This window comes from Cygnus olor, chromosome 7 (genome assembly GCF_009769625.2).
Source record: "Cygnus olor isolate bCygOlo1 chromosome 7, bCygOlo1.pri.v2, whole genome shotgun sequence".
Classification (NCBI taxonomy): domain Eukaryota; kingdom Metazoa; phylum Chordata; class Aves; order Anseriformes; family Anatidae; genus Cygnus; species Cygnus olor.
In genome coordinates this window covers 12,929,019-12,951,370 of record NC_049175.1, presented here as the reverse complement: position 1 = coordinate 12,951,370, position 22,352 = coordinate 12,929,019, and the positions used below count along the sequence as shown (strand labels likewise).

The window sequence follows — 22,352 nt, the reverse complement described above, 5'->3', positions numbered from 1 at the left end:
GCTGTCTAACAGCTCAAGAGCTAAAGGTTTTTCAGCAAATCACTTCCCTCTCAAGGAAACGCCACTGTGTCCGTGGGCTCTTTCCCTTTGGGTTAATGCAGAGAGAAAGCCAGAAGGGGCAGAGATGGATGTTCCTGGAGCTGCCCATTTCTCCCCTTTGGCTGAAAAGGGAGCCAAGGGAACCTTGCTCCAAGGCAGGCGTCTGATTTTCATGTGTCTGGAGTCAGAGGAGGTAAACGTATCTGGGGCATAGTGCGATGGTCGTGTTGGCTGTCACAGCATTTGAGGCCAATGACACCTTCCCTCTTGTTACCATGACAAAACCAAGCTGACAGGCCAGGTGCTGCTAGCCCCAAACCATCAGCCAAAGGCTTAGTCATTTGGGTTTTTGTTTGCTTGTCCCCCCCCATTAGCAGGGATTCTTAAAAGCTGATCAAATGCTTTACTTTAGGTCAGATCCCTTAGACAAGAGCTTTTGGGTTCTGAGCCTGTTATTTTGTGTTTTCAGAAAGAGCTCCGATAAGGCTGGTCAGGTAGCAGGGGGATTCAGGGTCTCTGGTGTCCAGTAACAGAGCTCAGCTGATATTGCTGCCTTTCCCTTAGCACAGGCACCGCGTTAGGCTCTGTCCTCTATCCAGCTGTTTTCACGAGGCTGTTGAGAACGTTTTTGAGACTTTTGCCCCCCTGCCAAATCGGTTGAGATGTGCCACCTAGTTCCACAGTTCCTGGGGTGACTGGTGAACAGCAGATGGCGTCCTTTCCTTAGGATCTTAATCTGAACACCACCCCCAAGTGCAAAGAGGGGCCACCAATTTCTGGTGTGTGATTTGCATTAGCTGGCATTTAAAAAGAGACAGAAACTTCATGTAAATAAACAGGTATTTTTATAAAATGGAAAAGAAAGTATGTACATCAGACGTAACAAATGCAGATCGTACTGGAATATTATGGCACACAGATTAAAATAGAAACCTCATTAAAACATTGACACCACGGAGTAAAGCTTCAACGCAAGGCACAGGGAATTCACCAGACTCCTCTTGGAAAACGATGGGATGACACACTAAATAGGGTGGTCTGCCTACCGTCGGAACAATCATCCAGCCCAAGACATTTTCTGTTACCTCCTGCCTGGTTTTCCAGCCCTCCTTCGTTTTTCCAGGAGTCCATTCCCCAAACTTCCTCCTGGAATCCCCCAGGTTTATTCTCATCATGATGCAGTGAATAGGCTAAGGCATTGAAAATACCAACACACAGCTCTCACATAGCAATTTTCCTCATAATATAAAACAGCACCTCGGAATAAGATAAGTACTGTTTTCTTTATCTGATAACTTGGTACTTGGTGATTAAGCGTATAAGATTTCCATCGCTTGCAAGAAAGTAGAAATGCTTTAAAGGCACTATAATTAAGCTGTGGGTTACTTTCTTGTAACTGAACTTCATTTATTACTGAGCAGTCATTCAGCAACTTAAGCGCACACCTACTCTTAAGGACAGGCATGGTTTCTCTGAAACCATTCAGTTAGTTAATGGACGCGAAGTGGGGAACTGAGGCACAGTTCTAGTTCTGACAAAAATCATAGGCTAGTTTTCATTCATACTGATGGAAGTCATCAGAAGTGAATCCCTTTTCTCATACATGTTAAATGTTTCATCTGTTAATATCTTTTTAGTTTAAAATCACACAAACATTTTGCTTATAAAATTAATAGTGTAAAAATACTTACAAAGAAAAACAAAATTATTTTAAGTTCTGTTATGATCAGTAACTCCTTATGCCATAGCTCAGAGTGTAACCCTACAAAACAGTACCTCTGCTTTTCTAAAATAATGTTAGAAACATTCAACATGGAATTCAGAATTTCCAGGTTTAAAAGACAAACAAATCAAAGTGCTCCTATTACCAAAGAAAAAGTAGAAAAGAGAAAGCAAATGCTCATTTTGGCTGAAGAAGCTCCTACAGAGGCTGGAAAGATTATGGGAAAGAACAGCCCTTTGTTCTCTTCATTCTAGCAATTATTTATTGTGGAATTTTCTTACAGGCCAAAAAGTTTTGAGTAGCTGAACTACATCAAAAGGAGTTGAAATAGTGTCTCAGAATCAGCACATTGACAATAATAATTGCTGGTAATACAAAAGAACATTACAGCACTTACATTCATGAAAGCCAAACAACATTGTATATTTAATATTGATAAGAGTTCAATATAACCAATGTAAAAAGTATATACAGACAAATGTCTCAGTCAATCAGTGTTTATAGGAGACATGCAGAAACAATGCCCTGTTGATATTTACCCATAACTCATCACTTCACTACAGTTACATTAAATATTGTACATTCTATGCCACCAAAAAAAATAAAGTCTCTCTTGTAAAATTCAAGAAAACCAGGTAGGTAACAAATTGCTTCAGCAATCATTCTCCTGCAGGGATTAGTAAATTAACGCCTGACTGACGTTAGCCGATGAGCAGACCTTTGGCAGAAAGCTTCCCCAGTGTCAAAGAATTTGGTGTCCAAATTAGAGGAAGATGAGAAACAGGCAGTGCCAATGACACAAGTGTTCCAGATGTGGGAAAATGACACCAGGGAGGTGTTTTGCTGTGCTCTGAGGGCTCTGGGTACCAAGGGGAGATCCACTTGACACACCTTTCTTGGCAGAGCTCATAAACAGGGATGGAGAAACCCAGTGAGGAAACCATCAGCCACACGTAGCGAGCTGGGGAGCAGCGAGCACCACCTCTGCACAGCACTACTCTGCACTGGCTGCATTCGGCACACATCGCAATCAAAGGTGTGCTTCTAAAGCAGATCCCCTGCCTGTGCTCACATGCTCTGCCTTGGCTCCCAGCACAGAACCGTCACTGAATACACAGACTGGGTTCCTGGCAGACGAAGCTGAACACAAAGGTGATCTTCAGCAGCGTATCTTGTGCATCCAAATCACTAATGGCAGCCAGCCTGCGAGGCCAGACAAAATCGAGGCCTCCACAGTCAAAAATGGAACCTCCTGAGCCGAGGTGGTTCCTCGGCAGGACCTGGTTTCTACTTCAGACCTGTTCTTCTCAGACAGCACTGACTGGCAATGTAGATGTGCCCTGTGAGTTCTATCACCAGCGAGCCCGTGGCATCTGCAGGCACTCCCTGAAAATCAGCAACTCCCCTCCCATTACTCTGCTGCTGAGCATCTGGAGTCAATTTTGCATCGTTAAGTCTGAGAATTTTGTGGAGTCAGGCCATTCCCCAGCATCAAAGGGATGCTCAATCCTCCTTAACAGGGTGGGGGGAATGCAACAGCTATGTTCTGCCCCAATTTACCCTATCTCTAAATGAAAAATGGTGAAGGGCAAGAAGAAATAAAGTAATCCCGTTGGGTTTGACAAGTGGGAAGCGATTGAGGGTGAGCTCGTGCTGTAGCTGAGGCTCCTGCTGCTGTCCCTCGCGTGCTGTTTCCGACACCTGCCCCCTGCTCCATCACAGGGATGGCCAGCGCTGTGTCTGGTTCTGCTGCTTACCTTTTCTGAGGGCTTCTACCACTGTTATAGTGACTGGGCACTAAAGAGAGCAGGCAGGATGACTTTACCAGTCTAGGATGACATTTTCCCCTCCCAACTTCAGGTCCTCTGTAAAAGTAAGGGGGGCTACAAAACATAATCCCAAAATGAGTTCTCACCAAACAGGGCTTGGTATCAGCACAGCCATCATTATCATCTGATCTGGGCCTGGGGCCGCAGAAACTAAACACTTGCCCCTCTGGGCAAGCCAGCAGAAGGTAACTGCTGCAGAAGAGGCAGTGGACTTCCGAGGAAGCATGTCATCTCCTCAAAAGACTCGCCAAGATGGTAAGACTGCTTGGTCTGCAGCTTGAGCATAACACCATGGTAAAAGCAAATCCTTGCAGGAGAGCAGAAGGGAAGATTTACTGAAGCAATGTTTTGAAACATTACTGTGAGAGAACAATGGAATTATCACAAAATGGAATTTCACACGCCCAACAAATCCCCGCCAGGGACAATGGACTGACAAACACAGCCTGCAAGACAAAGCAAGAACACAAGATCCTTTCCATCAAGTTTCACAACCGATCCTCTTGCACCTACCACCAACATGTCTAACCTACTACACTCAGCATGTGACAGCAGTTAAAGTCATGTTTTGCAGCAAAGAAAAAAGTCTAGCAAGATTTTCTTAAACAAACAACCCCTCTAATATTTGTACTAATTCTGTTTGAAAAAAACACTTCTTTCTTTGATAACTTCAGCAAGCAAATAATCATAAGAAAGCTACGAAGCTAAACTGGTCTTGCCACGTAGCATTTTAAACAGTAGAAGCTTTACAGTCAACTCCAAAAACTTAACAGATATCTACGGTCTTAATTCGTGTTTTGCTGTGATTTTTTTACATTGGATCCAAGTGTTTGACAATGAAGGGCTACAAGAAAAGAGGAAGGAGTGCAGGAAGGACAGATAGTGAGTGGGAAAATGATCAAATTGTGACCAACACAGATTTTCTGAAAATGCAGAAAAATGTCCTTGTCCTTGACAAAATGGGTACATCTGGAAATAATAGGGACAAAAACATGGCAAGGGGAAAAACAAGGATGTGTAAAAGAAACAGAAGCTCTCACCCAGCACAGCATTTGCATGCGTGTTCGATGTGGAGCAAAGGCCGAAGATGAGCTGAGTGTAAGCGCACTGCTGGATCTAGAGGAGGGAAAACAATAGCGAGAGACAACGATACTGTGGTAGGTAACAACCAGGAGCTTGCTGTTTTCAAGAAAGCATCTTTTGAACTGCTAGCTCAGAGCTACCTCCTAGCTAAGTCTGAGATTTCAGGCTGTAGAATGCTCCTGAAGAGGGCACAGCAACTCTTGCCAGACTCATTTCTACGTGACAGACCATATAAAATTGAAAGAGACCATCTTTAATCAACTGGTCCCTCACGCAGCCCTTTTGAATTTTGTAAATGGAGTTTTGGAGAGACCGTTTTGTCTGGGAGAGGTCACTGGTACCTGGTCCCTAGGCGCAGCCTGTGGGGATGCGTTTGTCCCCACTGAAAACCGGTTTGCCTATGGAAAGCACCATCTTACTCTTGAACTTTGGGAGAAAAAACAACATGCTAGGAATGTCCCTAGGACATTTTGAGTCAGAAACTTTTACAAACTTATTCCAAAAGCTCATCAAAAATATATTTAAAAGGAAACACTAGAAAAGAGCAAACAAATTGCCCCCAAAATATCGTTAATAAAAAGAAATGTAGAAGTAGCATTGTCAAACTATATACATAATTGTTTTTTATTAAAAAAGAAGAAAAAAGCACACCTACCGCCTGCAGTTCTGGTCAGGTTTTCCCCTTCTCCCCCCCACCCCCCAAAGAAATAAAAAATAAGAATTACAAATAAAATAGATTAACCCTTTCATCAGCCTGGTTCCTAACTGAAACAATTTATTCCCCTACTGTTGTGCTTACTGAACACATTTGTTAAGAAAAAAATCACAATAGGTGTTCTTTAGATCAAACTCAAAGTAGAACTTTTCCCCTGCTCTTTTTAAGCCTTGAATTACATTAAAAGTATACTTTCTATGCAATGGACAAAAAGGGATGGCTGGGGGGTACAGATGTCCTTCTCAGAAGGTCAGGACTATTCCAGCTGAGTGGACAAAGGCTATCTGAACAAAGGTTATTGCGTTTCTGGGGCTTGCTCAGATTTATTAAGCATCACTTTGAACTTGAAATCAGCTCCTTTTCTCTGAAGCAGCATGAATTGCTTGTCATTTAGTTCTGCCTAATGATTTAGATATCATTCATTAACTCTAATAATAATGGCCCCGATTCACCAGAGCACTTAAATATGCAAATAGTATCATTTAGGCCAATGGTAATCACACACTCAAAGTTAAATGTGTGTTTTAATGCTTGGACAAATGGGATTCCCAATGTACTCAATGAAAAAGAAGTGTTATGATTCATGTTCACAATATATGCACTTAGTATTAATTTTAGCTTTTTTAGTGTATTGGAAGAGCTCTGGAGAAAAGACTACAATGTTCATGCGAACAGGATTTAACCTTCAGCAGTGGGAACTGATGGCAGGTTTGTGTGGTAGTTGGTATGAGGTACCCACAGTTGTATGTTCTGACCTTCAGGTAGCTGGGAAATGTCCTCTGCGCCTCTCAGCACCTTGCCAAATCTTTATTGCCTTTCAATAAATGTATTAGAACATGTGACAGTGGGATTTGACCCTTGTGATCCTTATTTTCCATCTGGAAGTACATCTGTTGAAAGGTACCCACAGAAAGGGCCTTAATAGGACAGCAAAATAATACTTCTGGAGGGCTCCAGACAAAAAAACATCCAGTGTGCGTGGTGGAGACCAAAGCAGAAATACAGGAAGCAAAGGAACTGTTCAGTGAAACCAGGTTTTATCTATACTTCACATTTTCCTTTTCTGACAAGATATTTCACGCCTTCAGTATCTAGTATGTTTTCCCCTTTTCAGCAAAAGGCTTCATTCCTTTCTAATTTACCAGGAGAAAAAAAGTTTGTGATGAAAAGGTTAAAGATGGAATCATCAAAGATACAGGTGGAAGTTTATCATCTGGGAACCAGATACGGTAGGAAAAGGTTTTATCATGTCCTCGGAGCAGCACTCTAAACTGAGCATGCGCAGCTTGACTGACTTTCCTAAAGAAAACTGTTCCAGAAGGATTTCTTTCTTGGATCAAAGGATCCCCCCACTGAAATTGTTTATATCTTGCACTCATTTATACAGCAGCTGCTGGAAAACGAGCCCAATTCTTCATCTGAAGAGCCTGACCACAATAATAGACTGAAGTGAAAATGACCAAAGAAAGAGAACACAAACAGTGTCATTTTCAAACTCTGCCACTGGCCTCTTGGAGAAGGCCGAAAGCAAAGCAAGAAGCGCTGGCTCGCTGAGCTCCCACGGCCCCACCAGGCATTATCTGGGCACAGACTCCTGGCGCACAGTTGAAGAACTCTTCCCAAGCTCCAGGGAGGGAACTTGCAAAGCATCTCCAGCAAGTCTTCAGGAAGGTCCTTCTTCTCCTTTCTTTTTGCTGTCATTTCCCAAACTTCTCCACCCTCGTTTCTCTCACTTTTTGGCTATCAGCCAAGGAGTTTGACCCTTGGAGGGGCAGACAAACAATTTCACATGAAACAGGCCAGTTGGAAAAACAGCACTCAGCAGTGACAACGACCTGGTCCCAGGTTTCAGCAGGGAGAAGCCCTGAAACCAAACTGCTGGATTTAGAGTGGCACAAGCCCAGCCTCTGCTGGTCAGGTTTTTCTTGAAATGCAAGGCACGTACGTTTGGGAAGAGCGCTGGTACAATCAGTACAATTTCACTCTGACTCACAACCTTAGATTGACCCGCAGCGGCTAGTGAGATCTCTGTTCCCACAGCCTACAGCGGTTTCAGATTTTATGAATACAAAGGGCTATCTACTTCAGGTACGAAACAAAAAACAGGTTTTTGCCAAGGTATAAAAGGGGCTACTGGTTTTCAAACTAAAGTAGAAATGAAATGAATTTTCAAGTGATTAGATTCTCCTCTGAAACATCAGTCTCAAAAAACTTTAAAATGCTTTTTGCTGAATTAATTTCAGCTTTTAAGGGAACCCAAAAGGAAGCCTCGGAAAATCATAAATTGTGCTGCCCACAATAAACACCTTAGAGCCCAAGCGAACGTGGAGACAAACCAAGGCTATGAACAGAACCGTCTGAGACAGAGAAGAGGAAGGTAATAAGAACAAGCACGTGAGCTGATGCCACGTACACGTGCATCTAGGAGGCACACGTCTTTGCTGACAGAAAGTAGCTGAGTCGTACAAAAGGAGTAGCACCAAAGTCTCCCAGGATTTGCCCTGGTTAACTCAGGAACACCTCCACTGATGACAAAGGAATTATGCTGGGGCAAAGCTGGAAGTAGGGAACATCAAGCCCACTTTGGTCAGACTCCTCCCCTGCATTTTGCTGATACAAGTCAGGTACTTTTAAAAGTTGCGGCAATTGCATTTCAAGGTCCCCTCTACCTCAGGCAGAAGCTTCCTCTCTCACAAATATGTCACCTAAAAATCATCCCAATAAACCAGAACAGACAGAGGATCAGTTTGAGACTCCTAGAGGAGCCTTCAGCAGCTGCGTTAAGACAACACAACACACATGTGCTTCTTTTACTTTCGGATGAGGCAAACCCAAGCAAAGTCCCATGCAGTACAGTCACAACAGTTACAAAACAAAAATACACCACAGACAGCAAAGGGAACAAGAAGTATTGGCAGGTTCTTCTATGGACCTATCAGTTTTTGAGAATTAACTACAGCCAGCATTTTTAGAAAAGACTGAAGCATTCAAACCACCTACCTTGTAGGCTACATGCTATAAGAGCAGAGAAGAAACTCCCTGCTGCCACTACCATCACCTTTCAAAACCAGCAGCGTACCTGGAGGGGCTTTTATTGCTTTGTGTTCAACAGGTGTGTAATTAAAACGCCAGAGCTGTGTGGTATCCTTGCTTAAATGAGTACTGTTCCTGGCTAAGCTTCACAGCTGCAAAGCTTTGTGCCAACAAGCTGGGTCTTAAATCAACTAGAGACCTTACTGAGAAAACAAACAAGAATCCCTCAGTGCTCTGCAGTTCATTTTCTTTTGGTGACATGTCAGCTCCAGTACCCCAAGCATCTCATGAAAACATCATACATAGAAAAGTTTCATCCACAGCACAATGTTGGCATAAGAAATGTTTGTAAAGATCACAAATTAGTTTAGGTTGAAAGTTACAGGGAGCTTCCTAACTGCGAGAGCAATCTGAGCAGGGAACAGCCTGTAGGCATGGGATGCAGGGTGGTAGAAACCTCACTGGTTTTTAGCTGAAGCTCAATAAATTTCTGACAGGGTGAGGTGACAAACAGCTTTCAATCAGACAGGGGCTGGGCTCTGCTCCTGGGCACTCCCCGGCCAGCCTTTTCTTCTGCACACCAGAGGAGCACGTATCCTGCCATCGTCGTGCTCTGGTGGGGCTAACAGGCTTCGTGGAGGCAGCTGGCAAACAACCAGCTAGCAGCTTGAAAACAGCTGAGGAGCAAGTGCAGGAGGTGCTCATGATCACTTCAGCTGGTACAGCTGTAGCCAGGAGAGGCAGCTGGGGGCACAGCCTGTGGTTCCTGTGGCACTGCTGGAACCGTGGTGGTAAAAACCATACGGCAGCATCGTGAGGGTACCGATAATGAGGATTTTTAAGTACTGAAAGCATCTCTGTATCCCCCTGAAAGCCCCAGGTTGCAACCTGTCCTTCACCCTTTGTGAACGACCAAGGAAAGTGGACGTGTTTTAGGGAACAGATTTAGGCTTACACTCTTTTGCTAATTTTGTAAGAAAAGCAGTCTGTGATGTTCCTTAGTCTGATGATGTATTTTTTTCTTGTTGGGTAACTTAGGCTTGAGACATTAACAATAGCAGGACAGGAAGCGTAATTAGGGTGTACACACACAAGTTATGACACACTGCAAATTTGCATGCGGCTTTGGTTAGCATTAAAAGAGCCATGTGGATCGGTTTATCTAATAACCATTCATTAGGATATCATCGAGGTATCTGCCATCTGCTTAATTTTAAATGAAGCTTTAATCGAGCTAGTTGCAGGCCTACAATTCAGAAAGATGTCTGAATTCCTGAACTCAGTGTTGTGAGGGTTAATCCAGCTAAGCGACTGCCAGAGGCAGGAGACCGAGAGGCTCTTTGTACACGCCAGGTCTGCAGCTTGTGGGGACAATTCCCTTTCTGCATGGCTGAGGAGCAGCCCCAGGGGCTGGCACAGGCTGTGCTTGGCTACCTGAGTGTGGTGCTGAAACGTGGCTTCCTCCAGAATTATTCATCAGGGAACCTCTAAGTTCCCAACGTACGGGGGCTGTCATAGGTCTTGCCAGCAACACGCTTATTTAACCACCAAAACCCTGTGTGTGTGTCTCTTTAATAAAAATATGTAATACTTAGAAATACTCTTGAATGATTCCAGATTGAAAAATGAAAACAACCTTTGAATCTATACAGGGCAGCTCCTTTGGGCACTTTTTAATGCAATAATTTATTAAGTTCCTATATTCATCATGTGTGCACAAGTATCATGTAAATATTACAGCTGTACTCCATGAAAAAACAAGCGTAAAGCAGACATAGAATTATACAGAGAACCGACAAACAGGGAAGAAGGGAGATCTAGTATTTTCTGTACAAAAAATATGCAGCTTCTTGATAATTTGTAAAAATGCATAACTTTTGGCATTTCAGAGAAGAACACTGTATAAAAATAAATATTCTATGTAAAATAACACACAAAGGCCAGTCCAGGGTTAGAATCATCACTGCAAAAGAAAACAAACGGGCGTTAGTGGCAGTTCTCCAACAACAATTAGCGACAGCTCAGCGGGGCAGGGAAGGACCACTTCACGGGACAGAAGGACAGAGGGACGCCACGAGGGAAGCTGGCTCCAGCATCTGCTCCAGGAAGGGAGCCGGTGCTGGATCTCAGCAGGCATCCTTCATGCTCTCCTGGAAGCGAGGCCAGGAGCTGCGGTCCAGGCTGCTCTGTACCTCCGCCCTCTCCAACCACCATGGCTCGTGTACTTTGAGTTAAAGCACGCAGCAGGTCACGGAGCGGGGCCAGACCCTGAGGAGCAGCAGAGGCATTTACGGGAGCCTCCAAAAGGAGCTCCTTAGATGGGCGAGCCAGCAGAAACAAGGCGAGAGTGGAGGGACCGGCATTTACACACCGGTGCTAGCCCACCGGCGCTGACAGCCCATCCCCTTGCAGCAGCGCCTCCCCAACAGCAGGGGTATCGCTGCGCAGGTGTTGGAGCACTTCAAGGCCAGACAGCTTAAAGGCCACAAATGCAATGCTCTCCTTTTTAGCCCATAAAACTGACCAGCATACAAACAAGGGAGACTTTTGCTTGCTGCTTTTCAGAGGTTTGGTCTGGAAATCCCACGTTTGCCTCCACACCTACTTTGCCCTTAGCCAGACTCATAGAAAAATCAGCGGGACCTGCAGCACAGCCAGCTCAGCACAGCCACAACAGCTCCAGGATTATTTTACCTTGTTCCAGCAGCCTTGAACCGGGAGGCCATCTTCTCCCTGCAAAAGGGATGGATGAAAGAGCAGTTTAGGACATGACAAATAGTGCAGAGAATGCGGAAAGAAGGAGTGGGTTAACTGTTACAGCTGCAACAAACAGTCCGAACCGGGGCTGCAGGAATAGTCTGACAGATATTCCTCACCCCTCTGCAGCGACCCGGACTTGGGGCCGAGTCTAGCTGGAAGCAAGGAGGCAAGTGGCAGGTCCGTGTCCCAGGCTTGACTCTGTAGCACCAAGGTGAAATATCACGCCTGGCACACCAAGGTCAAGCAAACCCCAGAGGCAGCACTAACCTCGGGTCCTGAGGAGGGTCTGGAAAAAAATTCCATCTCCTTTCTGCCCTGTTTGTTAAAGGGTTTGCTTTATCACATGAGAGGCTGCCCACCTGTCCCCTCTATGTCTCTGAGAAGCTCCTGCTCCAGGGAAATCAGGAGGGCAAGCAGCTGGCAGCCCGTGCTGGCTGAGCATCTCACTGACTCCTTGAGTGTTTGTGTTTTATTTTCCCCCCCATAACATCAGTGAGATTTCTGTGAAAATACCCCTGCAATTCTGCAGCCCTGAAGTATTGGGCTATTCCATCCCAAGATGGGCATGTGATTTATTTTTTATCATTGAAGGTTGGATACTTTAAGGACTTTGCTACCAAAAGACTGAGACTAGGCAGCTGGGAAATGCTTTTGTGAATTACTGCCATGAATTACATCTCAGTGCAGCTTTACTTAACGTGAGAAAAGAGGAAACGAATGTCAATGGTAATGTGCTCTTGAGCAGGAGATACACAGTTGAAAATTTGGGCACAAGGAGCTGCATCTGTGACACTAGAAGTCAAATACTTCTGTGTGTATCAGGTTTTCGGGCTGGTGCTACTCCCAATGAGAACTGGAGGCAGTGAAATTGTACCAAGTGTGATGCGGGCACATTTCTTCAGTCAAATGACTCAGTTCTCACTTCCTCAAGTACCAGACGAGAAAGCTGTTGTGCGTTTCATCCCATTTGAGAAAGGGAGGAAAAAAAAAAAAAGCAAATGCACAGTAGCATATTCTGACAAAAACTATTTAGAGATACACTTTCAAGGGATTCATGAACTGAGCACTGTCGTGATGCTGTAAGTTATTTCCTGTTTATGTACTAAAATGCAAATTGCTCTCTGAATGCGTTTTCTGGACTGCAGTCTCCTTGTGGTTCTTTCTCCCCACTTCCCCCCTCTCCTCCCACTATGTGGAAATCCTGAATCACAGATTAATTAACTACCAGTTAAACTGTGGCCTTCCCATTGGTACACTGGTGGTGGCAGGAGTGACTGGTGTAGTGCATCGCAGGAGGAGGTGGAAGGTTAGGTGCATGGAGGAACGGGAAGCCAGAGTTACAGCGTAAGGATCAGAGGAAGACCAGGGGCACGAGGAAGTGTTTGTTGCAGATAACGGAAATGGGACATGCTTGTTAGCACCGAGTATCTCCATCCACATATCAGATGCGTGAAGCATTAGTTCACGGCCTCCAGAAGTTATGCACATGGATGCGTCAGCAGGATGCTAAGCTTTTAACCTAGTTGGATCAAAAACCATGCTTATTCAAGTTCCCAAGCTAGCTTGCATGCCAGTATGCTATATATACATATAAATAAAAATAATGGCATCTGCATTTCACCAGATTTTCTGGCAAGTTTCCCTTAACAAAAATAGGTATGAAGAGGTGCGCATTCTAATATGGCCATGCAGGGTAAATTCTAACAGAGCAGAGACAAAAAAAGAAAGGCAGTCTGTCAGGGCACAGGCAGAATCCTTGGCACCTGTGAAATCAGGTGCTTTATTCAGCCAAACTTACTCCATAGAAACCTGGCTGTTATTAGTAGGAGGTGAAACACATGGCTCTTTTTCCTTTGGAGACTGTTCTGGGCAGGCATGATTTCACTTTTGGGACTGGCAGAAGAGTTGCTTTGTGCTACCCCGAATTTACAGAGCAGCAACTAAGAATGTGCAAGCAGTCACTGCTATGATCACTGCCCCACAGAGAAAATGGCAGCGCACGAAGCAGGGAGTGCTGGAAGGCACGCCAACACTAGCTCTTCACAAAGGCCAAATAACGAAGGCTTTTCTAATAGCAACCCCAGGGCTGGTTTCCTCAGGAAACGAAAAACCCCTTCTAGATAAAGTATGGCTTTGTCTAGATACATGTTTCTTTGGGAGACATTTTTCCAGCCACTTGAACGAACTGATCTCACATCCCTTGTAAATGGCATCAAACAGCTTTAAGAGAGCCTGAGGCATGGAATAACGGCCCTGAAGCAGGCCTAGGCATGGTGAATGGGGGCTGAAAGGGCAGGGGGATACTACAGGACGGTTGAGACAGCTGTAAGGATAAAACCCTCACTTGGATGCTGCACAGCCACAGAGCATCTCTGAGTAAACCCATAGACTGATGATGTTTAATGGGATACTTAGAAATCGGGTGAGGTTAAATGTTCCCAACTGCCTTTGTGCTACAGTCCTTGGGTTAGATGCAGCACTAATACAATAAGCATTCTGTAATAGATGAATGATTATCAGGATTGTCAGGAAATAGGCAATTCCACGTTTCTTGGATGCTGTCGGTACCATTCTGATTTTGGGGAGAGTCACAAACAGGAACTGTCTGGTAGGAATTGAGGGAGATAAGTGCCTAAATAACATGTTTCACGTGGGCTTGCTAACAGCTAACTATATTTTTTACAGTCAATGGACAGGGTGACTGAGGCAATACAGAGCAGTGCCAGACTGTGCTAACCACACAGAAACGCTTGAAAGTGGAGTTACGGAGGGAGGTAAGCATTGCAGCTCCTTGGCTAGAAAGCCAAGCTAGTGCAGCTGCAGTCTCCATATATGAGTCTAATAAAAGTTCTCAAAGTGAAGGCAAAGCAAGAACTGAAGCAGTTTTAAAATTCTCATTCCTGCTACATTTTCCTCATGCTGGCAGCAGCTGTGAAGCATAGCACAAAGGCAAAAGGACTGATCCTGGCAATAGCAGTGTGAGGAAGGCAGGGCAGGAAAGGTGAGGAAGGAGCTGCCACGTGTGTCTCTAGGGCATGCAACTACTTAGAGGTATCGGAAAAGAACAACCAAGGCAAAAAAAGCAAACAATCATGCAGGAAAGGGAAGGTACGCCATACCAATGGGCACGGGGCATCCAGCCCGTCCAGCCCAGGTAACCCCGGCTCACCCTTCTCGCCTTTAAAACCTCGGAGACCCTGTTTATGAGATCAACCACTGTCGTTATTTCAGATAATGCCAGGCACCTCCGTGGCACAGGAGGAGAGGCTCAGTCCTGCGCTGGGACTGTCGCAGGGCACTCTGCTGCACACCCAGAGTACAGAGGGCACATTTTCCCGGTTGTACCTTATCTGTGTAATCAGTAGGAGCAGTTGCCTGCTCTTCTGTAATCTACGAGTCAGGGCACACTTCTCCAACTGAGCTCAGTCTGAGAGGATGGAAGTGATGTTTCATCTGTTTTGAAGTCATCCATTTTTCCTATTTCCCAGCAGCTGAGTTTCTAGATACACGATGCACAAGTATTCCTAGGATTTATGGCAATACTACTGATTTCTGGCAGCATAGTCGCTGCAGTGTATGAGTTTAGATGAAATGTGTAGATATTCATACATTTATTCATCCAGATTGATAGATGGCATATTCTGACAGAAACATGTCCCATTCAAAACAATTGAGACGTGCTTCCCCTCTGGGCAATGCAGCTCGAGTTCCCCGTGTCACTCTCAGGCAATCATGTCGGCCGGCCGTTATTCCAGGGCAACAAAAAGAGTTTTGCTATCACGCAGACATGACGACACTGAACGTTTCCAGAGAAGAGCCCTCGCGGGCAGTAAAGGAGGCACCGGACTCTGTCTGCACAGGAGAAAGCCCTGGACTCCCAGCACGTGGCACGTAGCCACGTACCCTAAGCTTGTGTGAGCTCCGGAGGAGGAAGGAACATAACCATGGCCACTCAGCAGCTCAAAGGATCGGTTGTTCCCCACTGAAGGCTGCAGTGGGAACCAGACCGGCCTTATCTGAGTGTTATACTTTTGCAAGACCATTATTTCTGCTATGATTTCCTTCTTCCTTCCCCACCACAAATCTTAAAACAGTACATTTGATAAAACAGAACATACCAACGGACAGGGTGCATCTAATCCAGGCGCTCCTTGGTCTCCCTTATCCCCTTTAGACCCTCTAGAGCCTTTCTTGCCCCTCTCCCCCTGTAAATAACAGTTTAGTCCAAAAAAAAAAAAAGAATACACAAAAGCTTTAGGATCATCCATTTCAAACAAATGTCAGCAATAGTTTAAAAATGATAAACATTCAGGAAACATTTTAAAAGAAGTGAAACCTCCCTTTGAGACGTTAAGTGAAAGACAACGTATGGCACCCCTAACCTTTCCGTGGCTGTATAAACACGCTGGCTGTGCCTAAACCCCACACCGAGACTACACGGGCTGCGCCTCAAAGGAAGCACAAGGGCCACTGAACTTTATGGCAGGCCTATGGGGCCAGCGGAGGCCTCCTCTAGCACCATCATCAGGAGACTGCTTCTCCAGGCTTCCTGGACATTCAGATAGGGGCACCTCGAGCCAGAGGAGGGGAGAGCACTGCTCCGGGCAGTGCCACCCACCCTCAGTCCCAGGGAGCTGGGGGTTCCCTCCCCTCCCACAGGAGCTCCAGGGTGCCAGGCAGAGGGCTCCAGGGGCACCAGTGCCTCAGGGACAGGACCTGCAGCAGACCCCAAGCAGGATCTCCTGCCGCAGTTACTGGGCGCTGCTAGCCCAGACTCCCCGTGGAGTTGTTCTTACTACTCTGAATTCTCATTCAGAACGAAATTCTCATCCATGGGAACGTTTTAGAAGAAAAAATAACCAAAAGAGGAGGCCTGCTCCTTTGTGAGGGGGCAGCACTGGGTCAATGAAAGGCAGCCACAGGAGGGCCCAAGGGAAGGCACAGATGCCCTGGGACAATATTCTACGAGAGCAGGGCAGCCAAGGCCGGGTGTAACAGGGGGATTTGCCAGAGGAAATTCTCAAAGCTGCTGAGCATAAAACAGGGAAAGGGGCAGCTGCACAGGGAAATGAATTTAGGGTCTTTGTGGGAAAGGTTAAAGGAATTAGGGGATAACATCAGACAGCACAGGCTGCTGTTTCTTCTTTAAAATGTGTTAAACCCAAAGCTGGCAAGAGAAATGGATGGGAGAGGAGAAGCAATGAGGCAAAATCACCCAGAACCAAGCACTGGAACAGAGAGGATAATCCAGGAAAATGCAGCGTGGGTTGCTCTGGAGGGAGGAGGAAGGAACCAGGAAGAAAGGCGGAAGAGGAGGAAGGGATAAAGGGGACAAAGGTGGACCTGTAGGAGCGAGGAAGACACACATACACATGAGAAAAAATACAGGCATTAGAACAACAGCAAAGATATCAACTTGGCAGCAAAAGGTCAGGGTTTGCACTTTTTCATCTGGGTGTCCCAAAAGGCTGTATCTGTTCCCATTGGTACCTAGTGGCACCGTACGTCTCTGCCTGTCCCCAGGCACAGCTACGCTGCGCTCCACGCTGAACAGCAGGCAGCAGGAGGGCTTCTGACACTGAAAAACCACTACTCTGCCTAAAGGAACTGGGAGGGTTCACTGAGGATTTTGGCAAACTGTTTGGAAGCTTAACAAAACTGATCCTCGATTTTTAATGTACTCAACACTGAGAATCTTCCTATTAAAGTGACAAGCATACTGCAGCTGTCTGGAAGAAAAAACAAACAAACAAAAGGGAGGCATGTCAAATGAACCCATCTCCCACTTGCAAAGAGGAAGGTGTTGCACCCCACGTCCCAGCCCCTGCAGAGCAGGTCGGGAGCAAGGCGTTGCTTTCTCTTTTTAACTTCACACCTTTCTTCTTGTTCATTTTGAAGTCTCGTGACTGAACTGCCATAGTTTTGCCATAAGCTAACTTGGGAGAAATGGTCTCTCACTTCTCTCACAGAAGAAGCTACATTCCACTAAGGGAGACCTAGTGTTCAGCTAGGGATATGGGGCAGCAGAGCAAATCCTTGGGAACGAGCAATGTCCAGTTCTGCTAAATAGTATTTTTAATATGTCTCTGACCTCAAAAAAGCGGAGGCATTCAGACAATACAGCTTTATTCGAAGGGGATTTAACAAAACTGTATTGTTTAACTCCTTTAAGTAGTGATGACCTAATCACCATTTTTGGAGTGGAGCAGGAGCAAGGAGAAGTCGTGGTACAAATATATGGTGGGAAAAGAGGTATTTTCTAGGATCCCACCTGAAAAGACATTGCACTTGCCCATTTACAGTCTCAACTTTCTCACGTTTTCATTTCAAATGTTGGTTGCAGTGAGGCAAAACATGCTTCAAGGGGCCAGCAAATCTTCCCACTCATGCTGCTTTCCAACCCATCCTCTACAAGGAGGTGTTTCCAGTTTTCATTTGCTTTTATGAGAGCTTAGGGAAATCCTATTGACATACTACAGCCAGTGAAGGACCCTTCTTTTAAATAATACACCCAGTTTAAAAGCCAACTGAAGTAGCATAGGAATTCTGTTATTTTCTGCTTAGAAGCCACACAAAACACAACATATCTCACTAAGGAGGAAGTTAAGAAGCAAAGCCAGAAATGGAATGATTAAAAAAGGGGAGGACTTTGGAACTCCCAGGAAATTTGGACCTTTCTCCCCAAGTTTAAGATGCCAGTTGGCTACTGCATTCCAAAACTGCTCGTTCTGTGCAGAGCAAGGTCAGAAATACATTGCAGATAAGAACAGAGAACACTCACTGTTTATGAAAAGCAAAATCATATCATGAAATCACTGCATGGGCACATGCACTATAAATCTTTACATATTCAGATAAATTTAGGTGATACCAGAGTCTTATCAAGAGAATGTCTATGTGCATGTGTGAGCACATGCGTAAGACATACACGTTTACTTTATTAACCTGTTTGACATATTTACAGAACTGTAGTCTTAAAACCACAACCCAGAAGTCATTTATATTTCTAACTATAAATTATATTCAACTGTTGGTCTTAATTGTTTTTAATCAAAAAGATTCAGAGACTTAACAAGCAAGAAGTTCCTTATGTTGTTGAAAATCCAACGATTTGAATGCCAATGAAAGGCAAGGAATGTTCAATGCACACTTTTTAGTAATATTTATCTTTTTATAACGTAGGTGGTGAGACAGAAGAGCAGCCATTCACATTATGGGTTTTGATCCAGCTCTTTATCACATCCAGTCAGGACAAAGCCTGAGGAGGCTTCATATCTGACTCTTTAAAGTATGCAAATTTAATTTATCTTCTCCAAATTTCCATCTTCCAAATTCTCTGGAGAACCCTTTGCTAGAGGTCAACTTTTTTCATGCTTCAGGGGGAATTTAAAACTAATGTGATAAGATCTGCTGACTACATCTCAGTTAATTCTCATGGGAATCCCTAGACACACTACAAAACAGATAAGCAGGATTTCCTAAAGCATGCCATGTTGGCCTAACTCTACCACACGTGAAGCCATACTTCAGTGAGAACAGAGCTATGACAACAAAGAACACATTAGAAAATCCCTCCTGTATCTTTCAGAGGGACATGCTGTGATGTCCTAGATGATGACACAAACTACAGGTATCACCTTCAAAAATACAGGTTTGTAAAGTCATTCATACGAAGGTCTAGCAAACAGAATCGCATGCTAGCTATCTTTAAGTGGCTCAGGCACTGACCACTCCACCACTGTGCAAAGACCAAGACTTGCTTGGTAACTTACCCGGATTCCTTTGTCACCAGGCAGACCTTGTAAACCCTGAAACACATCAACACAAAAATAGAAATATTTTACAAACAGATAGGTCCCATTGTATACTTCCTCAAAAGGAACGCGTGCCCAAGAGTTTCTTTCCATCACTATCAATTACTGTGTGGTAAAAATTAACATTTCCTGTAGACAACCTCCTCCTCACCTCCAGAAGACCATCCAGGCTAACACACCACTGCTTCTACTCTAAGGATTCTTCACACAGAAACCAGACTAGCTGAAAGAACTCCGTTTCTGAAGAGGAATACAAAAGTACACAACAGCAAGCTGCATTTTTTCTTTTTTTTTTTTCCTCCTTTTATTTATCTTTTATTTTTTTAAACAATGAAGCAGTTCCCTGATTACCTAAAACCAAAGTTCCAGCACTGGCTCCATTTTGCAAAAGTAATCCCAAACAATGGAACTAACCTCACTCAAGGCAACTTTTGTCACTGCGATGAAAATGCATACACCCACCTGTGGAAAGGTACACCATGCTCAAAAGCATTATTTTGGAGTAAGATACAAATCCTGCGAGTCCCATGCAGCTTCTTTTGGTACTTTGAGGGCCACAGAGAATTTAGAGTTCCCTTCAGCTTCATCTATCTCATTCTGAATAACTGCTCTGAAACTACCCAGCTCTTCCTGTTGCTCCCATGGGGTATTTAAGCTCATAATTTTGATTCTTTAACACGTAACCTAGCTGAAATTGGAAATGTTACATTAACAGCAGCACCTTAAACTATCAGCCACAGCAAGGAAATAGGAGCTTGTAGATAACACATTTGTAGTGCTCTCACACTTACAGGAAGTCCTGCTGGTCCCATTGGTCCTACAACACCAGGATCTCCTTTACTGCCCTGAAATAGAGACAAAAGAGTAGAAATTGTTACGCTCCTATTCGGTATGAACAGGCAGCACAACAATGACTACAGAAACACTTTAGAAGAAATGGAAAGATTATGATTTAAAATACCTAAAACCCCAAGAATAAAATGCTTAGAATTCACAGACCAAGTTGAGGGTCCTATATGCACAAAGAGAGAAGTTTCAGATGCTAGAAAGACCTAGAGCTTCTCAATTTTAAGGAACTGTTGTATCTTCAGAGAAGTTACAGAGTATTGGTCAGTTTTGAACCAAACTCACCCTTTCTCCTTTGGTCCTGCTGGTCCCGAAACCCCCATTGGTCCTGGAGTACCCTGTAGTTGGAGGAAAGAAAATATATCAGGCCTTTTTTATTCCAGGGCTTCGTTAAAGCCAGGAGACACAGATGCTCCTTTAGGAAGAAGCACAGCTGGGAAGGACACTCCAGTGGCTGAAGGCATCTAGCACCACTACAGCTTTCAGCAATGGTGCTGATGGGTTTGAAGAAGTTGTTACATGCAGTTTGACAAACACGGGAACTGCTGCACTAGATCACACCAGCACCATCTTACAGAGCCTTGTTTTCTGATTTTGAAGCTATGCCTTCACAATTGTTACAGGGGGCATTTCTACTAGTACCACGAGGGAATGTTTTTCTCTCCAGTTTGTGTCACAGACAATGCTGAAAGCTGTAGCAGAATAAAGGCCATTTAGATATACAGTAAGCAACTTTTGTGTGTGTGTGTCGTTTCCTTCCCCGCAACCTCCCAGTGTCAGCTGAGGTAGACAAAACTAAAAGCTTGCATTGGTGGTAGGCAGCCAGTCATGCAAGCTGAAAGACACCATGCTGCAAAGAGGAATGCAGACGCATACCAGGAAGGATAGTGGTATCATTCATTCCCAAGCCTTCTGCTCCCTTTTTGCCATTTCTGCTACTCCATCGGGCTCTTGATCACACTGACAGGAAAACCCACGTTTTTGCTCCCCTTTTGACACAGGGGCCATCTCCCACTAGTATACCAAACCTATTTGCTGGTAGTGCTGAGGCTTGTTCAGGCTTTGGGAAATGAACCCAGTCCAAGCTGATCCTTAAAAGGGGCAATAGGGCAGGCAGCCAACAGTCCTCCTCACTAACAAAACACTCACATTGAGGCGATGCTGGATCCAGGCACCTTCAGCCCTGTACAGCCTCCTGGGTTTTGGAGCATTCCCTGCTGAAGGGTCTGCTACAACTCTCCCAGACCAGATAAAGCACAGCCTTCACGTTTGCAGTGAGCATTGCCCCTAGCCACACTGCACAGTTAGGCATTTATTTACCCAGCCCTACTGCATACGCTTATAAGGTTGGCAAGAATCACAATGCATAGTCACAAAAGTAACCCCTCCAAGTTGAGTACAACTTATGGATCAGAAGAGCTTTTCAGACAAGCCAAGATCTGCAGGATGTAAGTAGAGATACAGTTCATGCAGCACAGTTTCAATGCAGTGAAAAAGAGTGGCTCTCCTTGGATTCATGCACAGGAGTCTACATCACAAAGATCTTAATTGCCTGCATATTTGCGTCATTTTAAGATAATTTAGTGCCATGAAATATATATTGAGAGCTAACCTGCACATTTACAAAAATCAAGCTACAATTTTCCAGAACAAGAGAGCAGATAAGCTGTAACTCAGAACCTGTCCTGAAGTTCCAGAGCAGTGGATTATCCCCAGTTACACTAAGGAGAAATTACTTTTTCTTTTTAAATAGCCAATTGGAGTATACATGGGTGATGCATGATTTCCCAAGTGGGATAAAAAAGTATTTGGCCCATTATTTAACAGCTTTTACCCTTGGAATGGCAGCATGCTTTACAGCACCAGGTTAGTGGTACTTGTCTCATTCCAAGTTTGACAGGCTGAGAAGCTAAGCCGCAAGGAGTTTATTTCCTTCACATCTCACAATGAGTTAGCAACAAGAGGTGGGGATCTTGCTTCTTCCTGTTCATCTATGAGATGCCATTGCCTCACAGATGTACTCAGCGGATTGGAAACCCCCCAAGGTATCTCAGACAGAGGGAAAGCATGCACAGAGCTGATGAAGTTGCATGGCATTGTGCTGCTGGCAAGCTAATGGCTAGTCCTCCTCGCAGAACACCTTTTAGCAGAGACATGCTTCCCAGGCAAAGGAGAGAGACCTGTAAGCATAACCCACAGTAATGCAGCCCTAAGCACCTAGTGTGAAAACAAGGCACGGCAGAAAGCTTTTGCTCACAAGATAAAGCAGACAGGAGTTGTTATGTCAAATACACAACTGAAGAGCTGCTGTTGTGAAAAGGCTGCAAGCAAGGTTACCACGGAGAGCAACAGGGTGGAGGGATGGAGACCCCTCACAACAAAGCAGACAAGAACCAAGCATCGTGGAACCATGTGGAAGTTTCATTCATCTTGTTATTGAGATAAAGTGGAAGAAGTAGGCTGTGATCCCAGGATCCAGACAGACTCATAGTATCAAGAAACAAGCATGT

At 44.7% G+C, this 22,352-nt stretch overlaps 1 protein-coding gene across 11 annotated transcripts in view; it reads right to left on the bottom strand.

Moving 5' to 3' along the window:
* Window positions 1-10,089: 10,089 nt before the first annotated feature.
* The window catches only part of COL13A1 (collagen type XIII alpha 1 chain), a 103,108-nt gene continuing 90,845 nt past the window's right edge, over window positions 10,090-22,352 (bottom strand). For all 11 annotated transcript variants that reach the window (XM_040564545.1, XM_040564554.1, XM_040564546.1 and 8 more), the window contains 6 exons: window positions 20,128-20,180; window positions 19,788-19,841; window positions 18,955-18,990; window positions 15,301-15,387; window positions 11,117-11,155; window positions 10,090-10,385 (listed from right to left, as the gene is read on the bottom strand). In XM_040564545.1, the coding sequence (XP_040420479.1) occupies window positions 19,814-19,841; window positions 20,128-20,180 (81 nt within the window). In that variant the 3' untranslated portion in view covers window positions 10,090-10,385; window positions 11,117-11,155; window positions 15,301-15,387; window positions 18,955-18,990; window positions 19,788-19,813. The remainder of the gene's footprint in view (window positions 10,386-11,116; window positions 11,156-15,300; window positions 15,388-18,954; window positions 18,991-19,787; window positions 19,842-20,127; window positions 20,181-22,352) is intronic.